The sequence below is a fragment of the Sorex fumeus genome, unplaced genomic scaffold, assembly GCF_029834395.1.
Source record: "Sorex fumeus unplaced genomic scaffold, SorFum_2.1 ptg000001l, whole genome shotgun sequence".
NCBI classification, from domain to species: domain Eukaryota; kingdom Metazoa; phylum Chordata; class Mammalia; order Eulipotyphla; family Soricidae; genus Sorex; species Sorex fumeus.
The window spans coordinates 4,786,871-4,800,787 of NW_026606058.1; the positions used below are offsets into that span (position 1 = coordinate 4,786,871).

Sequence of the window (13,917 nt, forward strand, 5' to 3'; positions counted from 1 at the left end):
TATTTCTAAGCCGCAATTGTCTTTTCTTTCATTTGCGTTTTGGGTCACACCCAGGGATGCTGAGGGGTTACTCCTGCCTCTGCACTCAGAAATTATCCTTGTCGGAGCTCGGGGTCCACATGGGATGCTGGCAATCGAACCCAGGTCAGCCGTGTGCAAGGCAAACACCCTCCCTGCTGTGCTATTGCTCCAGTCCCTTTTTTAATTTAGCTTACCTTATATTGTAAAAGTAAATACTTAACACTTACCTAGAACTGCACTCATTTGCGGAATATAAAGTAACAGAATGGGATGACTAACACCCAAGGATAGTAGAGATAGGGACCAGGAGGATTGCTCCACGACTTGGAAGCCAGCCTCACATGCTGGGGGAAAAGGCAGCTCAGATAGAGAAGGGACCACCAAGTAAGGGATGCTTGGAGGGCCCATTCGGAATAAGAGATGTGTGCTGCAGGTAGACTACAGGCGGAACATGATGGCCACTTAATGCCTATATTGCAAACCACAACCCCCAAAGGAAGAGAGAGGTTGAAAGGGAATAGGCCTGCCATGGGGGGTGGGGGGTGGGGGGTGGGTGGAATGAGGGAGTCGTGGGAGGGATACTGGGAAGACTGGTGGTGGAGAATGGGCACTGGTGGAGGGATGGGTACTCAATCATTGTATGACCGAAACAGAAGCACGAACGTTTGTAAGTCTGTAACTCTATCTCACAGTCATTCATTAAAAAGAGAAAGAAAGAAAGGGGCTGGAGCAATAGCACCTTGGGTGGGGTGTTTGCCTTGCATGCAGCTGACCTGAGTTCGATTCCCAGTATCCCATATGGTCACCTAGCACCGCCAGGAGTGGTTCCTAAGCGCAGAGCCAGGAGAAAATCCTGAGCATTGTTGGGTGTGACCCACAAAAACAAAAAAATAAGAAAAAGAAACATTACATAATAAAAATAAAATAAATAAATGTTTAAAGAGACTTACCTAGAATTTAGTAAAGGACGAAATATTCTAATTATTGCTACTATTTTCCTACTGAAGAGGAAAATTAACTGGAATCAGTTCGTGGTTGGTTTTCAGCACTGACATATTGAGAGTTTGTGATTCGATGTAACAACCAACTATTTGTTGTGAACCTTCACAGTGATTCTGCTGCGGCCAGGAAGATAGCTAAGAGGCCTAGTGCACATGCTATGCATGTGGAAGGCCAGGTTTGGATTCCTGGCACAACATTAGCGTCCAGGAGCAGCCCCCAAGTACTTCGGTCAGGAGAAGACTTAACACTGCTGGGTGTGGCCCCCAACAAAAACAAATAGTGGTCATACTATTTAAGATTTTTAAATGTTCTCCTCTTATGGAATTTTCTAGTGCTATGGATATTTCCGGCTGTGCCCAAAGGAAAGTGAATAATCTGTAGAGAGTCCACAAACAGAATTGCTTTCCTTGCTTTATAGCCCTGCAGTCTTAGAGAAAGGAATTTTCAGTTGTCAGAGACCTTATTTATTACACGAGTAGCTCCTGGGTTGACTTCAGCCTTGCAGTCTGGGCAATTTTCTAGCAAAAGAGACTTCTGTGGTCATCTGGTAAAATTTCTATCAACTATAATAACTTTTAAGAACCAATGGGGGGTTAGGAAGATGGTACCAGAGCCTTGCATATCCCTGGCACGGCATATGGTCCCCTCTAGTACCATCAGGGAGCACAGAGCCAGGAACAGTCGCTGAGTACCAGAGGGTAGGATCTGCAAACCCCAGATAAAAAGAAATGAAAGAAGGAGTGGGTTGGAGAGATAGCTCAACAGGCTGAGCACATTCTTGGCATGCAGGAAGCAGGTTTCAGTTCCAGCTCAGCACTGCATTGCCAGGAATGACTCCAAGTACTAAGTGGGTATAATCCCTAAGCACCTTTGAGAATGGCCTCAGAACAGAGAAGCAAAAGGAACCAAACTTAATGTCTGCATTGACAAGGAAAATGCTCTTATTTTATGCTTTAGAAATAAAATTATTGGACGTATAAAGGAAGTACACACCCACTATCACTGTGCACTACCTTTATAGAAAGAACATTTTAGCCAATAAGTTTGAATTGATCCTTGTTAACTTTATTTCAGAAAGTGGTAAAGTAGCTGTGGAATATCGGCCTTTTGAGGAGCTCACTGATGCCAGAACCGAAGGACTACATGATTTAATTCAAGTATGTGAAGAGAAAAACTCAAGGATGACATATACAGGATGTCTGTAATTCAAAATAATGAGCAGATTTTAGAAATTTTGAGCATGTGTAGGCAATTCTAGCACCCCCAGAAAAATATGAAACTCTCAAACTTTATTTGAGGGAATTTCTGAATTTTCCCTGAAGTCCTAGCCATTGGTTCTAAAGCCTTCTTTGAAATGTGGAGAGTTCTGAGTGCCCTCTGAGTTCTGTCAGAGAAATACCTTTTTGAACTCCTCTTAAACAGGATCTAGGGATTTGGGGCCTTAAGTACAATTATGTTACAGCATTCGAAAAGTTATCATTTTTTTCAAGTATGATTTCATACCTAGAGCTTAGCATCTCATATATATCTTGTATGAAATATTTTATGAAAGAACCTTTCTGTTCAACAGTTGCACAGTATTCCACATTAGGAATTAACTTGTTAATTTCCAGGAGAACATATGAATACACTATGTGTGTATTCGGGGGATGGTGGGGGGTGGCAAAATGTGTTTAATATCATTGGGAATAAATTTGGAGTTGGATATATGTAATTAACATGGCTCAAAGTCAGAAAATTTGTTTCCAAAGTTAGGGAGTTAGGGGAAGATAAAGAGAGAAAAGGTGATTCTGTTCCTCTTGTTGAAAATCTGTTTTTTTCCTTTGTAAAATAAATTTTATTTGTGGGTAAGGTAGCGGGATTCACACTTGGTAGCGCTCAGGAATTACCCAGCCTGGCTCTTTGTTACAGTCACTTGTCGAAGTGCTCGAGGGACCAGGTGATGGTAGGGATCAAATTCAAATCTTTCTTGTGCAAAGCATGTGCTCAATCTCTTGAACTATTGATCTAGTCCTGCAAAGAACTTTTTTAAATAGTTTAAATCAAACCCACCAAGAAAACTTCCAACACCTACAATTTGGTCTTAAAAGACTTAGCTTAGGAGCCTGAGACATAGTTCATCAGGCTGGAGCATGGACTGTGATGAGGGAGACCTGGGTTTGATACCTGCCACTGCATGGCCTCCTGAGCACTGTCAGGTACAGCGTCAAACACCTCCAGGTGTGGCCCCCAAAGAGACAACAATGTCCACCTTACTAAGAAAGGTGAGAAGACATTTCGTACTAATGCCAAAGAATTCAGAAAACGAACATCCATCCCTAAATGAGGCTACTCTTGGAACCAACTCCATTCGGGGCTTTCTACTCAACTAGAGAGCGGGAAGAAGCCCCTTCTCATGAAATTTATATTCTGGAAGTGTGAGATAATAAAAACTGATATGGATGAGAAGAAGGACTGTGAAGAAAGTAAAATGGGTGCTAGTTACAGTATTGCAAGAAAGCCTTTTCACTTTCTGACGTGAACATCCTAAGTGTTCCCTCCGAGTGCTAGAAGGGCAGCCCTCTAGAAAGGAGCTTGCTCCTTTTTCTCCATGAATTTATGTTGAGTTCCATGCAAGAAAGGGGGATTTCCCCCCAGGCTGGTGTAAAGGAGTGCATATGGCTGTTCATTCCGTTCAAGAATGGTCTCCCAGAATCAACTGTTTCTGGCCCCAGAGCCCTGCTTCAGAAAATTTTGGGTCCCTGATTCCATGCTATCCCCTGTCTAGGAGAGTGATAAATAATCAGAGAGACTAAGAGCTTAAAGGAAATGACAACATTTGTGAACCCCCACCCACCCGAAGTAGTGCTCCTCTTGCAGGTCAACTGCCTTTCTTGGAAGCAGGATGGCCAAGGGGAGGACGAATGTCTCTTGGATTTCAGTAGTGAGGAGGAAGCACCAAGACCACCACAGCTGGATTAGTGCTGTTGAATTCACCAGTGTTCCCTGTCTGGGGACAAGCTGCTCCTCCCCCACCCTTGGGGCTCCGCCCAAACGAGTGGGCAGTCCCAGTCCTGTTGGGTGGCAAGAGTGGGAGGGGAGGCAAGGGGGGTGGGGTAGAGGACCTGATTGGATGTGTTTGGTGCCTTGGGGGAAAAAGGAAAGCCTGGGTCCTGCTGGCTTTGAGGAGCCTGCTTTGCCCAGATCCAATAAAGGCGCTTAAAGGCTCATAAAGGTGGTGAGGGGTGGGTTCTGCGGTTGCCAAGGGCCTGTGGTTGCCAAGGGCGTGGTTGATAAGGGCATGCACGGGCAGCGCCCAGCTGCCTTAATTCCTTAGCCATGGATGTGGCAATAAAAATACTAACAATTCTTTTCTCTACCCATATACAGGGCGCTCCTCTCCGGGGGAGAGTCCTACCCCCAGTCCCCCTGGCCCCCAGCCCCCCAGGCCCCCCCAATCCCTGGCTTTCACCTTCCCCTGATCCTGCCGCTGAATCACCCCCTACCCTTCGGCCCCAGATTTCCAAACTTCTCAAATATATTCTTTCCCCCGAAAACCGGGGGAAGGATCCAGTTCACCGTGGCCATCCTGCTGAAGGTATTGTAACTCCCAGGAAATCTATGAGACCTCGTCGTCTACCACCACCGACGCAGGAGGATTACTTAGATTCCTCTAGGTCTCACCAGTTTTTTATTCCACACCTTGGTTTCACTGACAAACCGGCAGCACATCGGAGGCTCGCAGGTGGAACTATTTCCGAACTTCTCACTTATCTTCTTTCCCCTGAGAACCGGGGGAAGGATCCAGTTCACCGTGACCATCCTGCTGAAGGTATTGTAACTCCCAGGAAATCTATGAGACCTCGTCGTCTACCACCACCGACGAGTATGGATATGGATATCTTTTATCCTGAGGGGAGTCAACCTTTGGTGGGAGATTCAGAGAAACATCCACAGATCCGTCACAAGGCTGGATCCTTTTCACCCCAGCCTCAGCATCCAGAAACCTTTGAAGAGATAGAACAGCTTCCCTTTAAGACCCTGGAAGCTGAACTTTCAGCAAGCACACAACAGAGCCCAGCTGCACTTCTAGGATCTCCCGAGGAATCAAAACCTCTGGTAGTTCCAGACTCAGATTTGCTGTCAAGTACCCCTGAAAAGGGTGATACTGCTTCAGTCCTGCCAGAAACCCTAGTTCAGCCTACATTGGCTTCCGAGGAGAGAGGATCTTCAGTGCCTCAGGAGGTGGAAGCTCAGCCTTTAGAGTCAGGACTGGAACTTGGAGCGCGTGATCAGGAAAACAGAGTGTCACCGATACCAAAGGAAGTCCATCTTTCAAATACAGCTACTGTCACCATCAAACCTGCCTATCTGCAGATTCCCGGAACTCCAAGGGTCCCCAGTGAGGGGGAAACATCAACCCAGCCAGAAGCCCTAAATATCACTCGCACTGCAGAACGCCTTAGGGAAAAGAAACAATCTCTAGCCCAAGAGGAGGCCCAGTTTGCGGTACTAGAGAGCCCTGACAGTGGCTCTGCCATACGGCAGGAGACAGTGCCTCAAGCTCCAGACATCCCTGAGGTGACTGAATCTTCAGTCCAGCAGAATCCCCTAGCTCAGCCTCCTGAATCCCCTATGGAGTTTGAAGCTCAACCATTTCTGCATTCTGAAGAAAATGTTCCACCTCCAAGTCAGAATGAAGCTCTAAGCTTCAATTTACCCCAGGTCACTGCTAAACCTATGGGTGTGACATTTCCTTTATATACAGAGTTCAATAATGAGGTCAGACCATCAGACCATCCTGAACATGTGTCATCACCAAGTAAGAATGAAGCTCAGCTCTTAAATGTTCCCAGTGTGAGGGGAAAACTTGTGGGTATGACAATTAACATGTTTCCAGAGGTCAGTAAGGAGGTTCAACCTGCTCCAGAGCAGCACGAGGTCTCAGCTCAGCCTCCAAGTGAAGTTGACCTTTCAAACTTGCCCCACGTCACTGTAAAACCTGTGATGGTGACAATTTCCATAGCTCCAGAGGTCATTAATGGGGTTCAGTCCTCAGTCCAGAAGGAATCACAGACTCCAGCTTCAGAGCTCTCTTTACCCAAATCTTCTTTAGCCCACCAGCAGGTCCAAGGTGAAGGTCCACAGCTCTCTGAGACGATGGACTCTCCATCAGTCCTGCAGGAGTCCCAGGATAAAATGCTAGGGTCCCCTGAGGTGACTCCATCTTCATCATATGAAACCACTGACCTCACGAAGGTGGGAAAATCGTCCGTCTTCCAGGAGGCACAGACTCAAGGTCCAGAGCACCCTGGGAAAAGCTTTTCTACTAAGGAGCAAGAATCTTCCCAGCTGATAGAGAACCTTCAAGATTGTGTCACTAAAGCTCAAGGGGATCTACTCCACCTTCTCTCGAGAACTGGACACCTGTCCACTCTCAAAATCTCGAAAATATATAGGTTGCTATCTAAGAGTACAAAGAGGTATCATACTCATCATAAGAAACCTAACAGTAACAAGTCTGAAACCACTAAAACTGTTTTATCTTCTGCAACCCAGGAGGACGTCGTCCCTAAGATTCCTGAGCATCTTGAGGTAGTCATTTCTTCAACTCAGCCAGGCACCTCTTCTAAGCGTCCAGACTCTATAGCGTGGAGTTCTGAAGCTTTCCGAATTCAGACTCTGGAGAATCAGAAGGTGACAGTTTCACCAGGTCCCCATCATGTGAACACTCGTTCACTCTCAGCTGACATTTCAGCTCCACCCAGTGTGGGGGTTTTGAAGACAATACCTTCTCCAACCACACAGAAGAACAAGGTTCAACATTTTCATCAGAATCGGCCTTCTACAAATCAATATTTGACTGTAACTCCAGAACACACGGTGAAGACTAAACCCTCGACAACCCTGACAAGTACCAGTGCTACAGAACAGTCAAATATGACACTTATCACACCGTCTCGGAGTCCTTGTTCAAACCTGAGTGGAGTCACATTTCCACCTAAAAACAAGGACGTTACTGTAACTAAAGGCAGTTCAGTTATATCTCCCACCATGCAAGAGACTTCAGCTCAGTCTTCAAAGGCCTCCAAGAAAGCTGAGGTGAGAGTTATAACAAGTACCACTCTGACCACCCCCAGACAGGGAAGGCCTTCAGAACAGCGTCAGCATCAGCAGAGAGATCTTGGTAAATACACATCTGTACCTTTGTGCTTAGCTCCAGAACCAGAAACATCAGGAACAGCTCATTCTTCTCCGACTCAGTCTTCAACTGTGCCTTCTGTACGATGTAGTTCAGAAAAGGCAAATGCTGCTCCGACAACCCCCAGTGAGGAAATGCCTTCAGAACAGCCTCAGCATCAGCAGACAGATCTTGGGGAACTCACATCTCCACCTTTGTACGCTACTCCACAACCAGAAACATTGACGACACGTCATTCTTGTCTGATTCACTCTTCTGCCCAGCCTGCTGTACGACATGCTTCAGAAAAGGCACACGTAGATTTCCCTGAGCAACTGGAACAGAATGTCTCCATGACCTTTAACATATGTGAGCTCTGTACCTGCACAGATAAGACCCTCTCCTGCTCCGGTCTCAGTCCAGAGAAGAGGCTCCATAGAGTGCCTGTGCCAGGGCCCAACACCAACACCTTCACCGTCCTGTAAGAATCCCCTTTCCTCTGTTCTCTGCATTCTGCCTATTGACATAGAGAGCCTTTTCTTCAATGTCTCCCTGTGTCTGCCTCATCCCCCCCCAGCCCACGTTAAATGATTTCCGCTTTTTATCTTTTGTTAGTCAAAAGATATCCTTGTTCTCCTTATCTGTTGCTGCTGCTTTTCTAGTCTTTTGGTTATAATTGTCCGCACCCTCTTTCCTTCTCTGTTTTTATCTCACCATCAACTTATCCTTCATTTAATTCCTTAACCTTTGTTTCCTTTGTGCTACAGCCTTTTTTTAAAAAAAAAAATAGTTTGTCCTCCTTATCTTTTATTGCTGGTGCCACAATCTTGTGCTTATGGACATGAATTCTGGAGCCCGATTGCCCGAGTTTGCATTTGTTAGCTTTGTTACCTTGGACAAGTTATTTAGCTCTGTGACTCAGTTCCCTTTTCTTGAGGTGGGGGTAATGGTAAGTTATCACCTCCTAATATTGTTGTGATACTTGTTGATTTTGATACTTATGAAGTTAGTACCTTGAAACAAGTTTAACATGAATCCCTATAGAGATGAGGCCAAGGTGGTGGAGAAGGGTTGACTGTGAGATCTAACCAGCTCCAATTGCAACAAAAGTAATACTATGAAATCTATGTAAATACTTTGGGCCAGAGTGATAGTACAGTAGGTAGGGCATTTGCCTTGCACGTGTTCCACCTAGTTCTGATCCCCGGCATCCCATATGGTCCCCTGAGCACCACTATCAGTGATTCCTGAGTGCGGAGCCTGGAGTCACACCTAAGTATTGCCGGGTGTGGCCTCCCCGTGAAACTATATACTTATATCGGGCAACTAGCATACACATGAATGCTGTCTGTATTCATTAATCTCTCATTTCAGAATTACAGTTGTTTACATCGACTTTCCATATAAAGCACCCATTTCCCTCAACCTAGCCACAACAATATGTCATCGGCTCTTAAACATGATGGTATTGGGGAGAAAGGGAATACACAAAAAGGAAAGGCAGCGTGTCACCAAGCACCAACAGAGGCACAGAAATGTACAGAATCTTGTCAGTTGTGGAAAGCTGCAGAGAGCTGACACAGAGCAACTTTAGCTGGGAATTAGAGGTTGATTTTTTTGGATCAAAAATTATTTATGTGCTGGGCATATAAAAAGCTGTGCACGTTTGGTATGATTTTTGTGTTTGGAGATATGTAATATGCTTGTAATATGAAACAGTTATGAATCTGTGCCTCCTTAAACATATCCCTCAACTTGTGGCTTAGACATCATAAAGCATCCAGAAGTCTTGAGTGGAAATGTTCACTAGGTGGATGGGATAGGTTTCTGTTTCAACATTTTCACCCTGAAAACTGTGTATGTAAACTGATTAGGTTTATATTTGGATTATGTACACATTTGCAGCTTATATACACATGTTGCTGAGCGAAGTTGACAAAACTAGATTCAAAGTGATCCACAGAGTTAGTGTTTAAAACTGAACTCAGGGAGCCAGAGTCCTAGGACAGTGGGTAGGGCTCTTGCGTTGCATGTGGCCAACCCAGGTTCAATCCCGGACACCTCATAGGGTCCCCCTCCATCACTGCCAGCCAGCAGTTCAATGAAAAATTATTGACCCTGAGCGCAGAGCCAGGGGCAAGTCCTGAGCACCATCCCCCCCTCCACCAACTTCATGCGTCTATACATGTGTAAATTCATGAACATATTCTCTTTGTTACAATAGGTCAGTAAAGTAAACAGGATAAGGCGCAAAAATCCCACTTTCCCACTCTACCAGCTATATGACTGCCGCATGGTAACTTCTGTTACCATCTTGGGTTTCCTTCTACTCTCTTTCCTGTGCATTCCTCCCCACCCCCAATGAAGGTAATTCTTTGTGATTTGTTCTTTTCCTGAGGCACGTTGAATATATCTCTCCTCACTAGTCCCCCCTCATTTTCTAATTTCCCTAGTCTCTATCTAGAAATTTCTACTATCTTGAAATTTCAACAGAGAGCATTGACTTAAACCTTTGGTGTTTCCTGGCAATGTTTTAAAATATTTATTTGCTGATAATTTTGTTCATTTTTCTGTATATGATAATTATGAAATTATAATTTTCTCCTTTAATTTGCAGTAGGAGTTATAATAGGTGTGAGTTTGGAAAAATGGCTTACAGGCTAATTAGCTGGCAGTATTTATCTACTCCAGGAATTAGGAAGTTCAGATTGTGAGATATTTCATTGTTTGACCAGTCATCCCACGTCATGTTTTTAGTTGGGCAAAATGGGAAACTCATAGCTATGGAGATGAGCTGGAGTATTCTGTGTTTCTATGATTCTTTTACTTTCCTGTTCATTCTTTTCCTACCTGTTCAAGTCTGTGAACTGTGTTTCTTCACAGAGATTTCCAAGGAAACTCTATTTCTTCCATTGATGGAAATACATGGAAGACATACCCTTGGGTTGAGAAACTGTGAGTATATTCTCTCCAAATATGAATATTAAAAAATAATTGCACCATAAAATCCTCCTTAGTATACAATTTAAAAATCAATACCACATAGAAGGTATTTCACACTCATGTCCCAAAACAACCTCTATTAGTTATAATAGTTTACTTCTTTAAAAAATTTTGGTTTACCAAGCTCTTACGTTAAAAGTCTTTTTGTTTTCCATTCCATAACTGGTAGAGTTAATTGTATATACACACGCACATATACATATAAGTATATATTTTGGTGATGTAGATGGTTTTATTGAACTTATTTTAGAAAGATGTGAGAGGAGAAAAAGAGAAGTTCTAGAGAGAGCACACAGAGATGAGCAAACTGGAAATGTGTTCACAGGAGAACATGGGCTTGAGTAGCAAGCCAACATGATTACTTTATTTATTTATTTATTTATTTATTTATTTATTTATTTATGTAGAAGTACTATTTATTTAGCCACTGATTAGCTGATTGAATTGTGCATGAACTCCACCTTACTTTTTTTTTCATTTTTTATAATTTTATTTATTGAATCACCATGAGAGCAGTTACAAAGCTTTGGGGTCTAAGTCTCGGTCATACAATGAAACACCCATATCTTCACCAGTGCCCATTCTCCATCACCAAAAACCCCAGTATACCCCATCCCACACCCTCCCCCTACCTGTGGGGCAGATGATTTCCACATTACTCTCGCTCTACTTTGATCACATTCAATATTTTGACACCAGACCCACCATTATTATTTGAGATTTTACCCCAAGACTCAGATCTGCTGAAAAGGCAACAGTAGACAATTTGTGTTCTATTGCTGGTTATGAATAACATATGATGTTGCGTGGCTGTAGTAGGGTCATGTGATTTTGAAATTCTGAAATTTTAACACTTTTAAATCTGGAGGGATTTCCACCAAAAGCCACCGGATTTCGAGATTTGCTCCTGAGTCTCTGGGATCATGGCCGTTGAGCAGCTTGATCAGGAGCCAGAGAGGCTGTTCTTGGGCGATGACTTGGGGTCTCATTGGAACAGGGAGACTAGGACCGGCTCCACCCCCATCCTGTGAGGCCCAACAAGTTTCGTCACTGCGGGCCCAGACCTGACTGTCCAATGGCCTCTGGAGGATGATGGCCACCAAGCCGCCAAGGGGGAGCAGGCGGAGAGACAACACCCTTTCCCCCCTGGGGTGGCCCGGCGACAGTAACCTACTGCGGAGTCTGGACGCATTTCTGCCAAAAGCCACTGAGTTTTGAGATTTGTTTCTGAGTCTCTGGGATCAAGGCTGTTAAGCAGCTTGATGAGGAGCCAGAGAGGCCGTTCGTGGGCGATGACTTGGGGTCTCGTTGGGGTGGGGAGGACAGGACCGGCTCCACCCCCATCCCGTGAGGCCCTGCGTGTCTTGTCACTGCAGGCCCAAACCTGACTGTCCAGTGGTCTCTGAAGGATGGTGGCCACTGGGCCGCCGGGGGGAACAGGTCAAGGCACGAAACCTATTCCCACCTGGGTTGGCCCAGCACCGGTAACCTACTGCAAGGACCGGACGCATTTCTGCCAAAAGCTGCTGGGTTTCGAGATTTGCTTCTGAGTCTCTGGGATCATGGCCATTAAGCAGTTCTTTCAGGAACCAGAGAGGCCGTGCCTCCAATTATATAGCTGAGCCGGAGGTGGTTTGTGGGGGTGTTTCCCACATACCTAACTTTTGGCCATTTACTTTCTTGGTAAACTTTGCCCGAAGTTTTTGGGGTCTGGCCAAAGGCACAGCAGCAATTTTGGGGTATCTGGAAGTCTGAAGGCGCCATCAGGTTGCTGATGCACTCGACTCACAGGTACATGATTACATTCTTCATTAAAAATTTTTAAATGATCCATAATGCGAAAGTAAATCTTCTGATTTGTTTTTTCTATAAATATAACAGCTACCACTTGATACTTTCACTTTATTTTGCTTTAGACTTCTTTCCTTTATGGTGCATAGAGGTTTACCCCATCTACTTAAAAAAGTGTATTGAAAGATGCTTTGATTTTTTTTTTTTTTGGTCACATGTATTACCGCAGCACAGGGCCTTGTGAATATGGGCAGATAGGCCTGTTAAGTAGATATTTAGAGATGGATTTGTTGGCTGAAGAGTATATAGTTATAAAAATTTAATTGACCTCAAAATCGTTGTGCCAGTTCATGAAAGTATTGTTTCTCCATGCCCATCCACCTCTGGGCATTCTTTATTTGGGGGCTGCCCTGATGACTCAATAAAAGGGATCCCATCCATATTTTAATTTTATGGTTAGTACAACTGGTAGGGCATTTGCCTTGCATGGGGCCAACCTGGTCAACCCGAGTTTGATTCCTCCGCCCCTCTCGGAGAGCCCGGCAAGCTGCCGAGAGTATCTCGCTTGCCCGGCAGAGCCTGGCAAGCTACCCATGATGTATTCGATATGCCAAACACAGTAACAACAAGTCTCACATGATGGAGACGTTACTGGGCCCGCTCGAGCAAATGGTTAGTACAACGGGTAGGGCCTTTGCCTTGCATGGGGCCAACCTGGTCAACCGAGTTTGATTCCTCCGCCCCTCTCAGAGAGCCTGGCAAGCTACGGTGAGTATCTCGCCCACACGGCAAAACCTTGCAAGCTACCCGTGATGTATTCAGTATGCCAAACACAGTAACAAATTTCACAATGTTACTGGTCCTGCTCGAGCAAATCGATGAACAGTGGGAGGACAGTGACAGTGCTATTAAATAACACATATTGACATACCTAATAGCCACCTGTATGTCTAACAACTAACTTCAAATTTGTGATGAAGAACCAAAAGATTGAGATGTCTCTAACAAATGCGATGTGAAAAATATCTGTGGTTTGTATTAGAGGCCAAATGAACAATTTGCTAATCTGTCATTGTCAGTTGACATTCCTAATATGAGAAATGACCATTTTAGGGCCAGAGCGGTAGTACTGTGGGTAGGGTTTTTGCTTTGCATATGGCCTCCAGGATTCAATTCCCAGCACGCCATAGGGCCCTCCAGCCCTGCCAGGAGTGATCCCTGAGCACAGAGCCAGGAATAAGCCGTGAGCACAGCCAGGTATGATCTAAAACCAAAACCAAAGGCTGTATCAGTGCGTTGGAAATAATTGTATTTTCATCCAGACTATGAACCTCAGACCTAGAGAGAAAGTCTACAAATGGAAATCGCTTGCATACTTTTCTAAAAATTAAAAAAAGTAGAATTTTTTTTTAAATAATTTTGCTCTGGTGCCACACAGTGGTGCGCAGGGGTTATCCTTAGTTCTGAAAGGTGAAATTTTTCTAAACAAAAGGGGACATTGGAGCAGGGAATCTAAACCATAATTGGCAGCAATTATCGGTTTCCAACATGGGAGTCCTCAACAGACTATACAAACTTTCCAGTTCTGGGGCCTGGGCTGGGGGCAAACCGTGTGGAGACTCCCTTTTACATTTGATCCTTATAAGGTAAAGGAGGGAAGAGAAGCCGAATTTCAAGTCTTTGTTTGAAAATCTTGGATAGCTTTCCTGCCCTCTGGTCCTGCCTTCCAAGGCAACCCAATTCCATGGACCAGTATCAAATTCTCTGCCTCTGGAAAGGCTTTAAGCTTTGCAGACTGCTGACCTGAGTTTGAGCACCCCATATGGTCCCTTGAGCACCACCAGGAATGATCCCTGAGCGAAGAGCCAGGAGTAACCACTGAGCACTTCTGGGTGTGGCCCCACAACAAAACAAAGCACCGAAGAAACCCCCCAAATAAC

The 13,917-nt window shown here is 44.7% G+C and overlaps 1 protein-coding gene across 1 annotated transcript in view; it reads left to right on the forward strand.

Moving 5' to 3' along the window:
- Window positions 1–13,917, forward strand: part of LOC130024180 (leucine-rich repeat-containing protein 37A3-like) — a 79,675-nt gene that overhangs the window by 22,917 nt on the left and 42,841 nt on the right. Inside the window, exons 11-13 of the mRNA XM_056114857.1 lie at window positions 2,098–2,180; window positions 10,067–10,138; window positions 11,887–11,977. Coding sequence (XP_055970832.1) covers window positions 10,099–10,138; window positions 11,887–11,977 — 131 coding nt within the window. The 5' untranslated portion in view covers window positions 2,098–2,180; window positions 10,067–10,098. The remainder of the gene's footprint in view (window positions 1–2,097; window positions 2,181–10,066; window positions 10,139–11,886; window positions 11,978–13,917) is intronic.